The sequence below is a fragment of the Dromiciops gliroides genome, chromosome 1 (assembly GCF_019393635.1).
Source record: "Dromiciops gliroides isolate mDroGli1 chromosome 1, mDroGli1.pri, whole genome shotgun sequence".
Classification (NCBI taxonomy): Eukaryota; Metazoa; Chordata; class Mammalia; order Microbiotheria; family Microbiotheriidae; genus Dromiciops; species Dromiciops gliroides.
Window position 1 is genome coordinate 710,243,920 of NC_057861.1, and position 20,605 is coordinate 710,264,524.

The 20,605-nt window shown below is 44.4% G+C and overlaps 2 protein-coding genes across 3 annotated transcripts in view; one reads left to right on the forward strand and one right to left on the reverse strand.

The window, feature by feature from the left end:
• The first annotated feature begins 463 nt into the window (after positions 1–463).
• Positions 464–4,078, forward strand: FANCD2OS (FANCD2 opposite strand). Of its 2 annotated transcripts, XM_043977728.1 has the most exons (3): positions 464–851; positions 1,013–1,138; positions 3,040–4,078. In XM_043977728.1, exon 3 carries the CDS (start codon positions 3,048–3,050, stop codon positions 3,582–3,584), a length of 537 nt encoding a protein of 178 aa, XP_043833663.1. In that variant the 5' UTR covers positions 464–851; positions 1,013–1,138; positions 3,040–3,047; the 3' UTR covers positions 3,585–4,078. The 2 variants fall into 2 exon arrangements, with proteins under 2 accessions (XP_043833663.1, XP_043833665.1); XM_043977730.1 differs by lacking the exon at positions 1,013–1,138.
• FANCD2 (FA complementation group D2) overlaps positions 3,601–20,605 on the reverse strand; it is a 61,831-nt gene continuing 44,826 nt past the window's right edge. The window contains exons 31-44 of the mRNA XM_043977727.1: positions 20,076–20,204; positions 19,567–19,685; positions 17,322–17,432; positions 16,552–16,679; positions 14,642–14,741; positions 13,728–13,850; positions 12,702–12,795; positions 11,185–11,256; positions 10,679–10,717; positions 10,155–10,229; positions 9,064–9,138; positions 7,530–7,676; positions 6,386–6,484; positions 3,601–5,072 (exon numbers count right to left, since the gene is read on the reverse strand). Coding sequence (XP_043833662.1) covers positions 5,010–5,072; positions 6,386–6,484; positions 7,530–7,676; positions 9,064–9,138; positions 10,155–10,229; positions 10,679–10,717; positions 11,185–11,256; positions 12,702–12,795; positions 13,728–13,850; positions 14,642–14,741; positions 16,552–16,679; positions 17,322–17,432; positions 19,567–19,685; positions 20,076–20,204 — 1,374 coding nt within the window. The 3' untranslated portion in view covers positions 3,601–5,009. The remainder of the gene's footprint in view (positions 5,073–6,385; positions 6,485–7,529; positions 7,677–9,063; positions 9,139–10,154; positions 10,230–10,678; positions 10,718–11,184; positions 11,257–12,701; positions 12,796–13,727; positions 13,851–14,641; positions 14,742–16,551; positions 16,680–17,321; positions 17,433–19,566; positions 19,686–20,075; positions 20,205–20,605) is intronic.

The following is a 20,605-nucleotide window of genomic DNA, read 5'->3' on the forward strand; positions in this document are numbered from 1 at the left end:
CCAGATAAAGACACTTGGGCTGAAGGAGGGTAAGTGACTTGTCTAGGGTCACATGAAGAGTGTCTGAAGTGAAATCTGAATCCAGGTCCCCTGCCCCTTCAGAAGCAGTGCCTCCTACTTACTGTATGACCTTGGACAAGTGACTTCCCTTCTCTGGGCCTCAGTAAAGCAAGGGGGTGGGACTAAAGATGTCAGGTCCCTTGCAGTTCTGATTGCTATGCACACGCTGAACCCTTTGGATTTGGCTCCATTCAAGTTTTACAAGGGATTCGAGAGGCTGGCGGAAGCCCCACATATGGAAGAAAAGGCAGGATCGGACCCCGCAGCAAGCTCAGCAAGCTAGTCTTCGCGCCCCCCCACCCCCACCCCAGGCAATGAGGGTTAAGTGCCTAGCTGCCCCCAAGCTACTCTTTTTTTTTTTTTTTTGCGGGGCAATGGGGTTTAAGTGACTTACTTGCCCAGGGTCACACAGCTAGTAAGTGTCAAGTGTCTGAGGTCGAATTTGAACTCAGGTACTCCTGAATCCAGAGCCGGTGCTTTATCTACTGCACCACCTAGCTGCCCCTATGCTAGTCTTTTAGAGGAGAAAGTGTGTTCTTAGTCACCCCGCCCCGGACTGGGAGAATGAATGGTTACCGACGGAGAAGGAAGCCCTCTGGGGCAGCAGCCCCTCGCGGGAGCCTCCTAGCCTCACGCCCACCCACCCCCCACCCCCCACCCCCTCCCTGCAGCGGGCTCTCCCCGCGGGGCCTGGGTCACAAAGGCCGTTGCCAGGCGCCCGGCAGAGGAAAGATGCGGCCCCGGGAACAGCGGCCGCCACTCGGGAGCGTGCGACCCGCGGAGCCCAGCAGGTGAGTTCCCCATCCCGTCCAGCACCCGCTGCGGCAGCTGGGATCAGAGCTTGGCTCCGGCTCTGGCCAACCTAACCTTCTTGTCCCCATCCCGGGCGAGGTCCCCTTTCCTCCCCCACCCCCGGGATTAAGACGGAGACAATTCCTTTCTGTCCGGCTAGGAGGCGGATCTACCTCCACACCCACCCTCGGAGCTCCGGCCACTCGAAATACCACCCTTGGCCTCGGAGGTGACACACAGCTCAGCTGCGGTTCTGCATCCTTATTTTCCAGGTGGAGGAGTTGAGGTACAGAGCTATGCCTAGGGTTCTCCTGGACGTCCCGGGAGACGTCTTGTTCATCTCTCTTCTGGGTCAGCCGAACCTATATAGTTAAGGGTTTGGGGGAGAGCGCTTTAGATCCGTTGAAGACTTAAGTCTAGGGCAGTAAGATTGATGCCTTGAAGAGATCATACTTAGTCTCACTTATTGTTTCATAGAAAGATCACTGTAGTGAAAACAGATCTGGGTTCTAATCTTGCGCTTTTAGGAGTTGACTTTGAGCAGTCACTTTCACTCCCTGGGCTTGAGTTTCTTCATTTGTAAAATGGAGTAGGGAGATGGCCTTATAGATCCTTTGAGGCTCTAAGTATAAAGCTCCAATTCATACATTTCTTAGGAAACTGATCCTGCAATTAAAATTTACTTTGGTGCGTCCCAATGAGCAAAGTTAAATGAGGGAGAAGGGGAGATAATTTTGTTCTTTCCAGTTATATTCCTAAAAATGCACAGAAATAATGCACTAGGGGCAGCTAGGTGGCACAGTGATAAAGCACCCGCCTTGGATTCAGGAGGATCCGAGTTCAAATTTGGCCTCAGACACTTGATACTTACTAGCTGTGTGACCCTGGGCAAGTCACTTAAAACTCTCATTGCACAACAACAACAAAATAATGCACTAAATTTTAATGTTACAGATACAAAAAAATATTTGGGTGGGGTGTTTGGAATGTGTAATGCTTCCTTTATTTCTTGTGTTTTTTTTTTTAAATCAGCTCATTAAGATTTTTTTCCCACTAAATAATGAGATTTCTGAAACTTATTTTTGGTCAATGTTTGAACACATAGCAAGTGCAAAGCACTACTTATAAGAATTTCAGGGGAGGGGGGCAGCTAGGTGGTGCAGTGGATAGAACACTGGCCCTGGATTCAGGAGGACCTGAGTTCAAATTTGGTCTCAGACCCTTGACACTTATTAGCTGTGTGACCCTGGTCAAGTCACTTAACCCCATTGCCTCACAAAAAAAACCCCAAGAATTTCAGGGGAAATTTTGTAAATTAATCTGGGAATTGCTATAGTCCTTCCTCTTCACACATCCAAAAAGTAAAACCAACACAATCTCCCAAATGATTCTAAGTGACAGGTTTTTCATTTGGGTGAAATTAGTCCATCAAATTCACTGTCACAAATAAAGGTTCATGAACTAGAATTTTCAGGATTAAAATTGGATGGGATGTCCCAGAATTGAAAATCTTGTCCTAGTCCTTTTGTAGGTGAAGAAAGGAAGGTCAGAGAAAGGCATATTTGTCTGGGGAAATGGGAGGAATCTTTATCACCCTGGGTACTTTGAAAAGTAGAAGTGGAGAATCCACATGCAGTCCTGAACAAATAAACAAAACTTGGTTGACCTGAGTTAAAAGGGAGGGAGAAGGATATTGTCAAACACAAAAGATTTAGCTATGAACACAAGTATTCTACAGAGTAGTAAATGTCCCATCTAGAACCAGAAGCAGCTTATATTTAAAAGTCTGGTAGGGGGTAGCTAGGTGGTGCAGTGGATAAAGCACTAACCTTGGATTCAGGAGGATCTGAGTTCAAATATGCCTTGAGACACTTGACACTAGCTGTGTGACCCTGGGCAAGTCACTTAACCCTCACTGCCCCACCCCCTCAAAAAAAAGGGGAAAAAAAAGAAAGACAATTCTCAAGGGTCACAAGTATCTTCTTTCAGTGTAGGGATTTAAAAGTCTGGTATTTGGCGATTTTTCTTTTTCCAGGGCCTGATCTAGAACCACTAATGTTTTAATACCTTAGGACCTCTTTAAGGGAATTAGAACGACACTGACCTTTTTTAATGGATAAGACCTGTTGAAAGCAGCTTTTAACCGTTAATGAAGAGGGGTTCCTTATGTTAATTGCTCTCCTTTAGGTGTAACAATGGCAGGATATCAGCTCTGGTCACCATGGACACCACTGGATGAGAGTTTCCAGTGGTTGCGACATACAACACCTACCCCTTCTTCCAAGCACCCCTTTAGGGCCTCTCACTGCTTCCCACATACTCCTTCAGACCTGGAAGTGCAGCTTTGCTTCCAGGAGGTCACCCTCGTCCTAGACAGCCCCTTTCTAGAACCTGGGGTGAGCCCCAAGTTGCCCTGTCACACATCAGAGCTCCGAACGATGAACAGTAAGAAAGGTCTCGTCAGGAAGCCTCAGCCTGTCCGCCTCAGTGGGGTGGACTCTGTCTTTGGCAGGATCATCACAGCTCAGCCCCCAAAGTGGACGGGGACATTTCGAGTTTCAGACAAATCAGCATTTTGCAAAATCATCAGTCGGGAGCATCAGTGGCCCACTGGACTAAAGGAGCCGCAAATCCAAATGACAGTGACTATGTGTAAGCAGATGCTCCGGTCTATCTTGTTACTGTACGCAACTTACAAGAAGTGCACGTTTGCCTTGCAACATTCCAAGTAAAACCCCTCCCTGGTTTGCAGTCACACTCCTACCATGTCCTTTGGTAGGTGTCTGGAGTTTACAGAACTCATGGAAAGGAAACTGCAACATCACTGGAGCTCTCTTACCTCTTCTGTCAAGACAAGACAATGCAGGAGTCCCCCCCACCAATAAGGGCCGGTGACACAGAGCAAGAGAGAACGTCTTTCACTTGTAAAATTAAACCACTTTAAAGATGAGTCAAACTAGCACATGTACGCGTGATACCGAAGAGCATTAAACAAACCATATATACCAAAGAGCACAGGGGCTGGCTTGTCAGTTCTTTCAAATTTAAGGCAATAAACGGTTGTAGTTTTTAAGCAGTGGGAGAAGTACAGGTGCACAGTCTGCTATATAAACAGGATGAAGCCTGAGGCAGCAAATCTGACACTATTACAGTATTAGATTGGTTGATAAGTGTAAAAAAAAAAAAACCCTAGGGAGAAAAGGCAGAAAATCCAAACAGGTAGAAATGCACCAGGATTAAGCACATTTGCATTCTGGCTTGACAGAGATAGGAGGTTGTCTCAGTATGGGCTGTAGGCAGAGCAGGGTCCCAGCTCAGCAGACATCTCTCTGATTTCCTGTCTTTAGCTGAAGTGCACAAGCCACACCCCTTACTTGCCATGTGGTAACTCAAACAAATTGCAAATTATTTTTAGAACAGTGTGTAAGCAAATTATCAGTGCAAATTCACTCAACATAATAGGAATTGAGAATGCTCCATCCTGCTTCTTTCCCCCCAGCCATGTAATGGGATGATGAGGGAGAGCAGCAGCAGAAAGGCCCCTCTGTTAGATATGATGGGATAGTCAGTGTCACTGCTGGTACACCCTTTTTTCTCAAAAATCTGAAGCAGCAGTCAGGTAGATGCCAAGGGGTGTGCAGTGTGGGATCTCCAGCAGGAAGCCTGACAAGACAGATACTGCCACACAACTTTATTGCTCAGTATCCATCTTGGGCCTTCCTCGGTAAAGACCACAACAATCCACCCATTACCCCAACAATTAAGGGAATGTGGAAAGTAGAGGGAGGGAATTTATCCAAAAGTTGAGGTGGAATAAGTCCAATCCTCAGAACCAATTAAAGTGCTTGCTTTCAAAGTCTAGCTTCTAAGACCTGAAACCATATTAAATAGAGACACTGTGTCTACATCAGAGTGATCTTTTCACAAGCCAAAAGGGAAATGAATCACGAGTGCCATTAAAGAGAGTCACTTCCCATGACAGCAGGCTTGATGTTGGCAGAGACTCTACAAATCATGGCTGGGATGATGCCTTAAAGATTCCTCATCTTCACATGCGAAATAAGATGTTTCTAACGAGACCGGATGCTGGGGGAGGCCAGGAAGCATGAGTGAAGATGAAGGGTGGGAGGAGGGGGAGCAGCCTCTTCCCCTTGCAATCAGTCATCACTCTCATTACCATCTTCTTCATTTTCACCAACACTTGCTTCATCTGCACTTCCCTGAAGCAAAGAATAATCACAGTGAAAAGCTGAATATCTAGGCATTCTATATGGATGTAGCAGTGCCCTGGGTGGGTAGGATGAATTTCTAGGAATTTAGACTCACCACTCCTAGTAGAAGTACACATTATTTACCCGCCATTGTTTTCAAACATTCAATACAGCAGCATTCTCCCCAATTCCTAGACAGTTTAGAACCTTAGGCAAGAACGCAAAGTAGATGAGCTTTCAAGGGTTACAAAGAAGGCTCTCCAACTAGCAAGCCCATACTTAATAACTACCAGTGTGGGGGCAGCTAGGTGGCACAGTGGTTAGAGCACCGGCCCTGGAGTCAGGAGGACCTGAGTTCAAATCCGGCCTCAGACACTTAACACTTACTAGCGGTGTGACCCTGGGCAAGTCACTTAACCCCAAGTGCCTCACTAAAAAACAACTACCAGTGTGAAATTTGGTGGAACTAGTGATCTGTGACTGCCTGAGCAGGGCTGCTTATGGGAAGGACCAGAAGGATCTAGTGCTCAGCTTCACTGAGTAATGACACAGTCCAGGACATGGATCAAGAGAGGCTTATATGGACATTGGCACCTTCCTCGGGTGGGCAAGCTTCAGAATAGGACCTTTACTTTTTCCTAATTTATATTTGTGGCTTGGCTCACCTCCACTTATGAGTACTAGGCTCATAGTGTTATGCGTATGTGTGTGTGTGTGTGCAGACTCACATCTTCTGCCTATCACAGGTACTCCAAGGTAACTCTGAAGCACTATAATCCATGGCCTTTGAGAAGACAAGTTTCTTTATGAGACTTTAGAAAGATGGAGGCACCTCAGATAAACGCATTACCAAACTGGGGCACAAGTATACATTTTTCCTGAATGTGTAAGTAGAAGAATTAATTTAACTCAAGACTTTGCTCCCAAATGCATTTTCTACAGGAAAAAAGATAAACAAGACCCCATCCTGCAAGAAAAAAGTTTCAGATAAAAACCAAATAGATAGGAAGCTACAAGGGAAACTCAACTGGCATTGAGACCCAATTGTAGGGTGTTTAGGAATGACTATGGGTAAACCAGTGAGTTGTACACAGAGAAAAGAACTACCCATTGCCACCAAATTAACAGGCCAGACAAAGACAACTTTGAATCTTTTCTCTGCCTTCCAAAGCTCTCTGAGAACAGGGGCTATTTGGCTGGGAATATGCATGTGCATGCATGTGTGCGTGCATGAGAAAGAGAGAGACATAGACAGGGTAAGAGTTTGTGTACTGTAAATACATTTGACTATCAAAATCCAACCACTAAGGCAACAGAAATACCTCCTCTGTTTCCTGCTGCTTGGAGAGTTGAGAGGTGACCTCCTTCTGGTTCTCATCTCCTGAACTTTCCTGGGATTGCTGTGACAAGATCTCTTCACCCTATTTGGTTAAACAGTATGTTAATAACAGACACATTAAGAAAAACTCCAGTATGTTTCGCTTATTCCTTAAATAACATCAGATGTATGAGCAGAATGACTTTCTACCTTTACTCAATATCCCAACACAAACGGTCACTCAAGAGGCTGAAGGCCAAGTGATTGCTGAAAGTGACAAGCTAGGGACACTTTCAGTTGGTCTATTAAAGACCCTGGCCTCTCTTCCCAGTAGCTCCTACACACAATTTTCACTAGGCATTGACTGGGCTCCAACCCACCATGCTCTCTGACACGGGCATGAGTTCCAGTGCCCCACAACTCCAGATAACGGCAGGTGTAGCGTTAGCAGTAAAGCAACAGTAGAAAGGTAGAGTAACAAAGCATTCCATAAGGAGTGGGCAGGGAGAGCTGAAGCCAAGTCAGAAGCCTTGAGTTCTTTCTACCCCAAGCAAGCTCTGTCATGCACTGACCACCTGGGCAATTAAAACCTCAGTGTTCCTGTTTTCCTATGTAAGTGGGAATTAATAATACAGGACTCTACTACAACTCGGTGCTACTATTCTGCACAAGCCTTCTTCCCTCACATAAAAAGATGAGCATTCTCAAAAGGCTCTTAGAAATGAACCCTAAAGGTAATTCTAGGAACAAAACCCATTTAGGAAGAAAAGAAAGAACACTACTTTACATATGGAGATGACACTACTAGCTCCAACTCAGGAGGGAATGAATACAGTGAGATGTTCTTCCATAAGGTCTGGCCTTCTCCCTTATGACTATGCAATTATGAGACGGCTGCCATGCCTGGGGTGCAGCAGGTGATCATGGCAAGAATGGCCCAGGGGACAGTGAACCATCGATACTGTTAAGCCATGGATAGGGAAGCCCAAAAGGCTGAAGGGATCTCTTCAAGAACAGGGCTCCTGGGGTCAGTTACCAGCAGCCGTTGCTTGCTTTGCTTCCTAGATGTTTTTCTCTTTCCTGCAGTGAACCTCCCAAGCTTTCCCAAGTAGGGCGGGCTCAGTCTTTCTTGACAGCCCCACACTCACCTGCAGGTCCCTGTTTTTGAGGTTGCCCAGCCAGAAAGCTTCCTGGCAGTTGTTAAGGATCAGCATGGCTTTCACCCTATACACAAACAGCTCCAGGGTTTTCTTCAACAAAGGCACATGGTTGGTAAGACTCATGTCCTGGTGAATCTGAAAGGGGAACCAAATGTACCTAAGCCTCGTAGAGTCTATTCTTCTTTGTGTTACTCTTGGGAGGGATACACAGAAGTGAGACAGTTGGAGCTTAGCCTCCCACTTCTCCAGTATAAAAGTTGGTCGAGTCAAGAACTCAGGATCATCAAATACAAGGAAGGGGCCTCAATAGAGCCTTCTGTCCAATGCAGAGACCACGGGAATCCAGGCTATAAATAACATGCCTCCCGTGTGTCGATCTAGGCTCTCCGTGAAGACCAATAAGGTGAGTAAGTCCTCCTGAGTCAGTGTGTTCCCCTCTGGGACAGCTTTTCTCTTGACAGCAAAATGAAATTGCTCCTGTTCTTGCCCCAGGGGACCAGGAGAACAAAGTTAATTCCTCCACATGAAATTATTCAGATACTTGAACACAGTCATCATGCCTCCCCATAGTCTTTTCTCTAGGCTAAAAATACCCAGTTCTAAGCGGTCCTCATTTGTCCTGAGCTCAAGGCCCTTCACCATCCTGGCTGTTGTCCTCTGCACATTCTTCTGTTTAGCAATGTCCTTAGTCATTTAAAATATTGAGTCAGGCCAATGGCCCATTTAGTCAGGATTCACTCCCTGAGGGCAGAGAACAGGGTATTCTCTGGAAGAGCATAAGTACTTGTCTTCCATGATGTCAACTTCAAAAGAGGCATCACATATATCTCAAATACCCTTTTAATAAGCTGGTAAGGATCTCTCAAGACCCTTGATGAACCTATTTATGTTAAAGACAAATAATACAGACTAGCTCTAATTGGTTGAAATGTTATTTGAATCTTCACTAGAAGCACCTTCTAAAAATGGACCTGAGAGGAGAAAACAGCTGGTAGAGGGGCCTGGGCAGAAGTCCCAGTTCATCTGGCCTTTGCGTTCTGTAGTCCCTTGAGCCTTTGGACTAAGAAACACAACAGCCCATCACGGGGCTGGCATCTAGCAAGAAAAAACGATTTATTCTTTTATGCCTAAAATGTTATCAGAAGCAAGAGACCTGTTTCTGCCAGGCAGATTATAAATGTAAAGAGGGCTCCAACAGCTGGCTTCCTGTCACTTATTCACCAGCAGGGATTCACTACTTATATAATGCATCCACAGGCATTCTGTCTCTCTCCCCAAACAACACCTTCTGGAACATGTAGGGTGTGAATTTATTTCACATGCTGAAATTTATCTTAGACCTGGCTGTCCTCCCTCAGCTCCCCAAAGTCTTCCCAACACTAAATAAAATTACTTCAGACAGGGCGTCAGCTTGAAAAAATTATAAGGTAAAGAAACTACCCTAATCTGTGAGTTGGGAAGCAGTACCTGCAGATTTCAAACAGCTAGAAGGGCTGGTAATGTGTCCCACTGGCTTTCTTACCTTAGAATGCCCACACATGTGATGAAGTTGTCTGGTACTCAACTGGAAGGTTTTCAGTAAACTCAAAACATCTTCCTGAAACCATCCGAGAAAGATTTGTTACATAAAAATTCCTGTTCCTAGCAAGTGGTCAACTAAGGTTAAAAAATATTTTCCTTTTTTTCTGCAACCAGAGTTCTTATTTCATTACAAATGCAAAAAATACATACAGCTAAGACAGGATAACCCACAATAAAGGGTCCTGGCTACACAGCTCTGTCATCGTTACTTGGTCCTTGTTGACAAGGAGCAGTGATGGGGCAAGCAGATGTCCTCCTTAGTCCTGGCATCTTCTGTCACCTGATAGACAGTGTAGTTCATGGAAAAGAACCTCAAGCTAAGGGTCTTGACTTGGATACCAGTTACTTCTGGTCCAGTTGGGGGAGTTAAGTCACTTAACCTCTTGGGCCTCAGTTTCCTTCTTCAAGAGAATCAAACATGAGCACCGTGCAAGGCTTTTAAGAGCCAGGGTCAGTCATCCCTTCTATGCACTACACAACCTTGCCCAGGCCTCTCCCTCCTGGTACCCACTGCTCAACAGTAAAATGCACTCCATCTGAGTTCTCTATTCACATCCTCAGGGACCTGGGGATTGTGAGCCCGCTGACTAATCTCACAAGATTGCTGGGAGGAATGACAACCAAAGTTAGAGTAATGGCCCTTTCTCCAGGCAGAGTGATGAATGCTTAGAACCCTGAGAATGATCTGGTGCTTCAAAAGGAAAGCATTTAGTGTCAGTTCCATTCTTGAGAACAGGCTGTCTCTGGAAAGTCAATATTAACATCAATTCCGGTACCAGGAAAAACAGGAAGGGAATGTTGGCTCTGAAGCCTAGATAAGAACATGGATATTTTGGTCCAGTTACTTCTATTCTCCACGTTGGGGCAGACCTAGGAACGTGGGTATAAACCAGGCTCACTCCCACCTTGGGTTTAGTCTTCTTGGGGGCAGGTGTCCACTTCTATTCTGGCTCTTCTGTTCCCAGCCTGGAGTGGACCCCAATCCCAGGGCCCACCCTGACTCTTTGTTTTCCATTGGCTTGTTGCTCTTACCCGATGTTTTCTGAAACTGAAGTCCAGGAGGGGCATACACTGCTTCAGAAAGGTTTCCACAAACAGGCGTCCATACTAAAGGAAAAGAAGACAGAGCTCCTACCTGACTCAGGCCTAGAGATCCATCACTGGGCTACAGAGGCCCAAAAGGCTCCCCTGCCTGTTCTCTTTCCTCCTATATGCCCAGAGATGCTGGGCACGGCAGTCAGTGTCACACCAGCCCCCACTTACCACTTCTACCTATTCCTAAGGCATCTGCATCCCCCCCAACTCCTTGACTTGGTGCCTTGGCCTCTAACCAGGGATTTAAAGCTACAGGGACACTGGATTCACCAAATGTTCAATGAGTTTGGGAAGACTCATTCACTGATTTCTTCCCAAAATAATGGGAGGCATTAATTCCTGAAACTATGGGGAAGAGACACGAGCCAAAGCCTTTTCTTGGAGCAGTGGAGACTCTTCTTGATTGGAAGGAAAATCAAAATGGGTCTGATTTGTTAGTGAAGCAGCAAAGCCTCCCTTACCTTTAGACAAACATTCAGGACCGGTCGACTATCAAACACCTGAGAGGGAAGAAAAACCAGTAAAAGTTTGGGCCTACTTCTTATATAGGGAGATAATAATCCTACTTATAGACAATCCACAGGCACAGGCAGTGAAGAGCAACAGCTTCACAAGTGACCCTGGCAGGAGGAAGAAGGAACATTAGGAGGCCCTGCGCAAAGAAAAGAAAAGAAGGAGCTTTTGTGTTTCCTCCATGGCCTTGTTCCCAAGTTTCCCCATCTCATAACTGGGACATGGCATAGGGAAAGATGTGGGCTTTGGTTTCCTCACAAACCTCACAAGGAAGAAAGAAGGGATTGTCTGGGTGGTGGCAGGACAGAGTAAGGGTTAGCACACTCCCCCCACCCCCGCCCCAGGGAAGTTGGGAAAATGATGCAGGACGATAGGTGGAGGCTCCAGAATGAGCCAGTGCTTCCTTAAAGAGCATACAGGCTCTAGAGAGATGGAGCAAGACCCATGCACTTACCTTGACCAGATTGATAAGGATATTAAAGTCTCGGACAGCCATGCTCCAATACAGAAGCTTCTCCTCATGAACCTAGCAGGGGCCATAGAAACAGGCATCCCCCAATCAGAGCCATGGTCTGTTTTTACATTCCATATCTAGCAATCAAACCCCTAAACTGCACAGAGTCCAAGATTCCAACCAAGAGGAAGCAGTCATATACCCTTACAGTGGGTTAAGTTCTACATCTACAAAGTCCTTGCCAATGTCAAATGTCTCAACATCAGAAACTGACATGATTTTATCAGTGGAAATGACATTAAAGAAGATGTTACCATCAGTTTGCTGCTGTCCCCTAAGGGCCATCGGTCCTTTCCATAGGATGGGCAGTGGAAACCTCACATATGTGTTGTTTCACCATTAGAACGGGAGCTCACTGAGGCTGGGGACTCTCTTATGTTTCTGTTTGAGTCTCCAGAGCTTGGCAAAGGGCTTTGCATGGTGCTTAATAAATTCTCATTCGTTCGTTCATTCGTTCATTCATTCATTCGTTCATTCATTCATATGTCAAGTCAAAATATGTGCAAGAAACAAGAATGAAGACCCTGGTTTCCAAGCAGATCTTAGCATCAAACTGACTACTGGCCAGGAGACCTCTGGGGCTCTTTCACACACATACAACTGCGAGTCTCTACCTAAACCAGCTGTGGTGAGCTAGCTCCTAAAGACCCGGCATGGGGTATACTAAGAAACATGCTTTCTAATCCTCTCTTGGCTCCTAAAAAGCAAACCCAGCTTAGTCAGGTGACCACCAGGGCACAGCAGGAGCCAGAGCTGGCTTTTTGAGGTCAGGTCCATAAGAGAAGGATCATTGGGGCAGCTAGGTAGCACAGTGGATAAAGCACTGGCTCTGGATTCAGGAGGACCTGAGTTCAAATCCAGCCTCAGACATTTGACATTTTCTAGCTGTGTGACCCTGGGCAAGTCACTTAACCCTCACTGCCCCACAAAAATAAATAAATAGATAGATAGATAGTAATCTGGCTATTTCCTAACTACTTAAAATGCATAATATAATCAACCATAAGAGAAGGATCATGCCTCACTATTAGGAAATAGATTTGGGACCCGTTATCCAGTGAGTGAGTTACACGTTCAACCTCCAGGAAAACAAAGGAACAGATCAGGGGATGAGCTAAGGCAGAGGATGGAGAGAATACAGGAGCTGGTGTTGGCACAGCATTTCTGGGGTTGGCTAACAGAGAGTGAGCAAAGGGGACTAAGTATAGCAGGAAGTTGCTCTGAGGAATCTCTGAAGACCCCTGGATATAGGAACCCAGGAGGAGCAATGTAGTGGGACCACTGGCTGGAGAGCTCCCTGTATGAGTATCGGTGTTGGGAGAATGCAGAGTCCCTGGCCAAGGGCAGACATGTTTACCCCAGCCCCTCTAGAGGGAATAGGGCCAGATGAGACAGCACGTGGCGGGAGCGGTTGTGTTAGCTCCCTTCTCAGCTGTTATCCAAGGTCAGGGCCTCACCTTAGGCGAGTCTGCAGCAGTACCAGCCTGAAGGTTCCTCACCGATTTCTCCAGTTCAGCCATCATCACTCGAAAGAAAACTAAGAATGTCTGCCTAGAAAAAGGGAAGATTTATAAACTCCTGGCCCTGGCAAAGCGGCCGCGAGCAGGGCAGCGCAGGCACTTCTTCTGTGGAGAAACCAAAAGCCATTCCTTCCCAGCTCCTTCAGCAGCCTGTCACTGGGACCCATTAAAATAGGAGGGAGACTAAGGGGTAAGGCCACAGACGAAACCTGAGCAAAATTAACCCAATGACACACAAGGGCCAATGAGGATGATATAAGAAAAGGAACACAGGACTCTATAAATTACAGCCATTACCCCCCACTTTTTTTTTTAATTTTTAATTTTTTTTAGTGAGGCAATTGGGGTCAAGTGACTTGCCCAGGGTCACACAGCTAGTAAGTGTTAAGTGTCTGAGGCCGGATTTGAACCCAGGTACTCCTGAATCCAGGGCCGGTGCTCTATCCACTGCACCACCTAGCTGCCCCATTACCCCCCACTTTTAACCTTTTAAAAGTGAAGTAACTAGAATATGGACTAGATGACCTCTCAAAGTTAAATGAAAAAATTCATGTCTTTGAGAAGAGGATGCTATGAAGCTAGATTTCCCCCCATTCCAAGCACCTCACTAGCTTTAAGAACCCAATTTTCTAATGCTGCTGAATAGGATTTTCTCAGATCTGAATGATACTAGCTGAGAACAAGTCAATGTTTGCCATCTGTCACAGAGACCCCACCAATGTCTTATAAGAAACATTAAGGCCAGATGTAGAGTGTAGGAATCATTTGGACATCAGAAAAAGGTTTGAGAGCTTGGTTCTAGCTTAATAATGAGACCATTTGTAAGATACTTTATTGGGCCCTTAGTTAAGTACTTCTGAAGTAAAACAGCATTATCCTCAGGACAAAACAAGACAGTGAAAAGGTGGGATGGGGAAGACTTTCTTGTGAACACCCCTGAAGAGACAACAATCTAAGACTTACCTGGTCAGTGTAGGGAAAGAGGAAGAAGCAGCATCCTTGGAAGATTTGATTAACTCTGGGACCCCAGTGCCAGCAATCTCCTCTATAAGCTTGAGGACACTATCTGCTCGCTCCAGGTAAATGCTGCACTAAGAGAGCCACGTGATTAAGAACAGAGCAACTAAAGGCTTTAGAACAGACTCAACACTCCTCTCTTAGAGGCTCTGAGTGGTGTTTATTTATTAGCAAAACAAAGTCTCATTTCTTTTCTAAACTCTCTTAGGGTGAGATAAAACATATAATAGATGGAATGAGCTAGAGCTCATTGAGCCAATTATGAAGTGTCGTACTCTGGAGTTCCTCTTCCAGAACCTATGGACAGAATAAATTTAGGAACTACAGATGAGCTTATCTTCTTTGGTGTTCCTAGTTCAATGTGGTTTCGAGTAACTCACAAGGGAGATATTACAGATTGAGGGGTTCTGTGCATCCTGAATTATTCTGTTTAACCAAAGGAGTAATATGGAAATTTAACACAGAAGGGAAAGATCACAGACTCCATTAGTCCCAAATCTGGCTCATTTCAAGTTTATAACCAAGACATACTTAAGACTTTTAAACACTATTACAAAACATTCTTTACAGAAATAAAGGAAGGGTTAAATAACTGGAGAATCATTGTGTATGGCTGGATTTCAACAAAATTTTTCTTTTTTTTTTTTCAACAAAAATAATATCTAGATTAATTTACAGATTTAATGCCATAACAATCATTTCAGGCCAATCTGGTCATTTCTGTTTTCTTCCAATGTTCACCCCACTGAGGATTAAAGTTAACACCAGCCGTTTCTGAGTTTTTTGCCAGATGAAGGGTCCCACAAGTAGCAAATGGAAAAATAACATTTGATTCTCCTGGCAAAAGCCAACTCCCTCACCAGAGCAAAGTGTGCAGGTGGTCATTAAAGCTGCTGCCTTTCTCTCTCTCTCCATTTGGCTGTACCCAAACCTGACACAGGAACTGCCTCGCCAGGGAAGCTGTTGGAAGAAGAATACGGGGATGACAACTGGCTTGGAAGGGATCCAGCCTTCCCTGGCTTCTTAGCTTTGAGAGCACAACTGTAAAGCTGTCTTTAAAAAGGAAGCTCCTGGGGCAGCTAGGTGGCACAGTGGATAGAGCATCAGCCCTGGAGTCAGGAGTACCTGAGTTCAAATCTGGCCTCAGACACTTAACACTTACTAGCTGTGTGACCCTGGGCAAGTCACTTAACCCCAATTGCCTCACTACAAAAAAAAGAACAAAACAAAACAAAAAAAAAGGAAGCTCCTTATGACCCTGTCTCCTAATATACACATGCCCCAGCACCCTTAACATCTCATAGGACATCATGTGCTGTGATTCTACATTTATCAAACCATCTCCCAATCTTAATCTGGATTCCCATAGTTTCCCCTACTGGGAAAAGAGCATGCTAAAATAATCAACACGTATTTTTTTCTTTTGAAGGTCACCCATGGATATTATTACTGATATTTTAATTGTTTTTTTTTTGTTTTAAATATTTTTTGGTGAGGCAATTGGGGTTAAGTGACTTGCCCAGGGTCACACAGCTAGTAAGTGTTAAGTGTCTGAGGCCGGATTTGAACTCAGGTCCTCCTGAATCCAGGGCTGGTGCTCTATCCATTGCGCCACCTAGGTGCCCCTTGTTTTTTTAAAAACAATTTAACAATCACATTGGAGGTTTCTTATGAGTTTGCTTAATTTGAATGAGTTTCCTAGTGCTTAATCACCCCTAAGTGAATTGATAAAACTGAAGTTCTAAACCTTTTAAGGCTTGGAACAAGACTTTAGATGGTAGTGACTGCCTCAATCAATCGAGAAAGACACCATGCTAAGTGCTGGGGATACACAAAGAAGCAAAAGACAGTCTCTGTCCTCAAGGAGCTTACAGTCAGTCTCCTGAGCCTAGCAGCCTGACTCAATACAACTAGTTTCCTTCTGAAGGTTTGAGGTTCAATTGGCTTAGCTTTAGTTTCCTGAGGATCAGAAGGGCAATGGACCGAATGTCCTCCAGCTCTAAATGACAGGGGCTAAGTCAGACTGGCAAAGGCTAACTTTAGATAAGGTCCAAAGCTCTGTTTGGCAGATTCTTTCTGCCAAGGAGCTTTCCTGGCACCAACTTATTAATTTAGATTGTACGGCAGGAAAGCAGCCGCATAATGTGACCAAGAAACCCCACTACGTTAGACCCCCCAAATAACTTCTCAGTTTGTAGGTAAAGAAACTGAGGTAGAGAATGAAGAGAACTGAGCAGAGAATGTGCTTTTATCTACAAAGATGAGGCCACTAACCTAACCTTCTAATCTGGTTTTCCTGTAGATTTTACAGATGCATCCTTCCCAAAATCCTTCTCAAATTCATTAGCTGTGGAGCAGAGTAAAGCTAACTGGCCCAGACAGGATTCAAACCTCCAACCCTGATCTTATCAGTCCCAGTCTAACTAATTGAGTCAATTAAGCCAGGTTATGGCTCTATATTCCTATTCAAATATGAAGTGGTCTAGATGACTTTTGAGGTGTCTTCCAATTCTTATAGTCTACAATTCTTCAACAAGTCCAACTGTCTTGCTCTTGATAACAACAGGCAGTGTGCTAGATAAGGAGAAAGTCCTATCACCACCTGACTTGGTGCCTCAGTTTTTCTCATTACAAAACTAGTATGACAATAACTGCTCACCACCTTAATAAGGGAAGGGACTTAAGAGGCCAGATGCATAAGGTGCTTGGAGATCCTCAGACTGCAAAAGAACAGTGTTCTCCATTTGAAAAAGGAAACAGGGCGTGTCACCTAGTTTTTTTTTGTTCTGGGAGGCTGCAGATTTCTCTGAGATGACAATAAGGAGCCGAATGAGATAAACAGCACACTGGAAACTGGGAACACTGTGATGGAAATTCTGTAAGTAGTGGAAGCTCTGGCTGTAAAAAAGGGAAAAAAAGAAAAGAAAAAACAGCGCGATAGTCATTCCAGTTCTGTCTGCAGCTAAATGTTTCCCTAAACCCAGTTCAAGGATTTTACTCCCTTTCCATGATCTTTTCCAAGGCATTTACATTTTCAAGTGCTTAAATGACTGACTGCTCCTTCGAGGTGACAGCCATGCCCCAAACCAGGAAGTGCAGGATGGAACCTAGGGGCTGGAAGGTGGGAGAGGGGGAAGAATCAGGGATGGGAGGGTGGAAAATATGACTTCTGTATTGACTTTGTGATGACTTTGGAGACTATGGACAGTTCACCTGCTATATTTCCATCTGAAAAAATGCAACAACTGCCCCCGCTTTTCCACATAGGGATGTGAAGAAAAATCATAAGACATGAGGTAGAGGTGCCCAGAACCTTCTAAAATAAAGATGTTACATTAGGCCAGGGCAGTATTACATGTAAAGGACAGGCACGTTAGTCTGGAGGATGAGTGACCTAGTAAACAAGAATTGTTTGACGACCAGTAGATCTGGTATTTATCTGCAAGGATGCTCTAAGGAAGCACCTCTAAGAATCTCCTGAACTCTCAAAGAAGGGGAGAGGATGTTAGGCCAAAGCTTGGCAGTGTGTCTTTTACGCACCCAAGTAACTCTGCTAAAGGTGCTCCCTGGTCTCCCTGTTTCAGTCTGTTGGCAAGGACTTTCAGGGCCGCCAGCATTAAGTTCCGATTTTCAGCCTGAGAAAATCCACCCCTAGGGATAAGCCAAGAGAAGGGCAGGTTAGGGTGGTTTCAGGCAAGGATGGTCTGCATAGCACTTGGGACTCTTAGCTTGTAGTTTATTAACATAACCTGAAAATGAGGAAAAGTGACAAAGGCCAAACGGAAGCTTTACTGGGTCAATTCTGGGTCTGCCGCGTAGGTCTGTGTGGCCAGAACGGGAATGGCAATATAGACAAAATAATTTCCTCAAGGTCCTGCCATGATTCACCAAAAGCAGCCAGCTCTGAAAAGACTTTCTCTTTTCCATTCCTACTATTCAGTCAGGCATCGTGTCTTGTCAATTCTTTTTCAACCGTCTTTCACACGTCCTTCCCATTGCCATTGTCTCTGCCCTAATCCAGGCAGCTCTCCCTCGTGGTGATCTTCCGAAAACCCAAGCCTACTCTTCCCTGCCCACTATTTATGACATGCTAGAACCTCTTTGGCTGACCCCATCCTTCTGGTCCGGTCAGGCTGGTCTCCACACTGGTCTCCCTTAATGGCTCCTGCTCTTTCTTGCTGGGCCTTTGCTCATGCTTTTTCTCTACTCTAGAGTTTACTCTCGTCTCTGTTCTCAATTACTTATCCTTCAAGTCCTACTGTCTCCTAAAGACCTTCCAAATGATTCTGGTCTACAATGATAACTTTCTTTGAACTTCATGGACTTAGAACTTTTAATACTCAGTTTGGTACTTGAAGACATATTTTGTACTAACCTGTAAATATTTGAATGTACAATGCTATCTATTCTCCTTAACATTACCATAGAGAGTATCATTTAGTGTAAACTAAATAATACAAGAAGTCAAAGGATCTGGGTTCATTTACCCTCTGGAACTAAATATCTCATTTATAAGCTACAATGTATAATGGCTAGCTACAATTTTTTTTTTTGGTGGTGGGGCAATGAGGGTTAAGTGACTTGCCCAGGGTCACATAGCTAGTAAGTGTCAAGTGTCTGGGGCCAGATTTGAACTCAGGTTCTCCTGAATCCAGGGCCGGTGCTTTATCCACTGCACCACCTAGCTTCCCCAAGCTACAATATTCTTCAGAGGGATCGTAAGGAATAATGATAATATAGAATGTATAAATACCCAGAGCTTTTTTTTTTTTTTTGGTGAGGCAATTGGTGTTAAGTGACTTGCCCAGGGTCACACAGCTAGTAAGTGTTAAATGTCTGAGGCCGGATTTGAACTCAGGTACTACTGAATCCAGGGCCGGTGCTCTATCCACTGCACCACCTAGCTGCCCCAATACCCAGAGCTTTTTAAAGAAAGGTCTCATGTAAATTCAATGTATCATTATCACTACCTACAAAGGGAATCAAAGGGAATGTGTGGGCTGGTAAAAATTATTTGAAGACTAGCAAAAGTTCAGTATTTAGCTGAAAGGATTTTCTAAACAAGTATATCTAAGAATTTCAGAAACTCAGACAATGGGAGGAAAATGGACAAGTGAAAGCTGGAAAATATTTTTGATCCTACATCCTGTATTTTTAGGGGGATCTTGGAGACAAAGTCTCTCCAGATTGTGGGATTTGGGTCACATGTCACAAACTTGTGGTAACCTTGAAAAGGTTCCCATACCTCTTGGTACTTCAGTTTTCTCACTTTTAAAATGGAGTAACCATGCCTGCACTAAAAGCCAAACAAGGTAAAGCAAGTATAAAACAATGTACATGAAGATACTCTGAAAAACATAAAAATTACATAAATGTTAGTGCCCTGGGAAGGGACTTCTATTTCTCTTCCATTCTGAAGAACATCAAGTACAATAAACACCTTCCTCTCAATAGTAATAGCATTAATAAGAGCAGCTAGCATTTACAAAGTACTCTAATGTTTACGAAGCCCTTTACATGTTACTTCACTTAATCCTCTCAATAATCCTGTAACGTTGATATTTTTACCTTCTTTTTACAGATAAGGAAACTAAGGCTGGGGAAGACTTAGATTACTTGTCCAGGGTCACAAAGCCAGCTACTAGGTATCTGAGGGAGGATTCAAACTTGAGTCTTTTGGACTCCAGGTCCATGTTCTCTCTTTACTATAGAACTGGTGTCAGAGGACTGAAAGTGGAGGACATAATTCATTTACACCCACTTGAGCCACATCCCACACACTCACCAGGAAAACAAGGTAAGAAAAATCTGCAGCAGCCTCTGGTAACAAGATGACATTATTTGATGCTCCTGTATTTTTACTCCAGGTCCATCCATCACACCATGGTTTTCGGTAGCTAAGCACTTAAATAAAGGGAAGAACATGTTCCTAGGTCAAGTTCTTCAGTGATTATTCCTATTTTCCTCCAATTCATCATAACAAAAGAAATTAAATTCTCTATTTAGGTGATAATTTTTAAGCTTCTAGATCAGAGATGTCAAGTGGCCAGCCACAGTGTGGCCTACAACACTCCCAAGTGAGGCCCTAAACAAATTAAAATGTAATTAAGGAATATTTAACAAAACAAATAAAAATACAACAGAACACAGATGAAAGTAGTTATGTGGTTTTCTAAGTCATTATGCAGCCCATAGGGATTCTTATGTAGAGTTTAGTGGCCCCCATTTCTACTTGTGTTGGTCACCGATGCTATAAATTATAGAAGTAGCTTGAAAGATAGGGAGGTTGCTGACCTGAAAATAGTTGTGCATGTTCTCCAGATGGTTACACAGTGGGGTTAGCAGAAGCACTAGGTAGTGAGCTACTTCCTGAGCTGATCTCTGATGAAGATGTGAGAATCCAAGGTTCCGGCTTCCTTTATTCTGCAATGAGGCCAGAGATGGAAAAAAAACACCAACCCCCAAACTCAACAACAGGTTACTACACAGTCCCTTAAGAAGCAAGATCTTGTTCATAGTAGACACTAAGTACTACATAGCAACTTCTAGGAAGGAGTATCTGAGGCAGCAAACTGCCCAGTTGACTGTTTAATGAATTCTGACCACAAGAAATAGAATAGTCCTTTCTTCTCTTTGCTAGTTGACTTTCATAGAAGAGTGAAGTTTACTTCTAAGGAACTAAAGCCCTATAGAAATACAGAAACCAGGGCAACACTATCCTCCCAGTCCCTCAGGCTCAAAACCTAGGAGACAGCCTCCCTGTCTCTCACCCCTGATATCCCAGCTACTGCCCAAGGTCTGCTGATTTCACCTCTGCAGCTTCT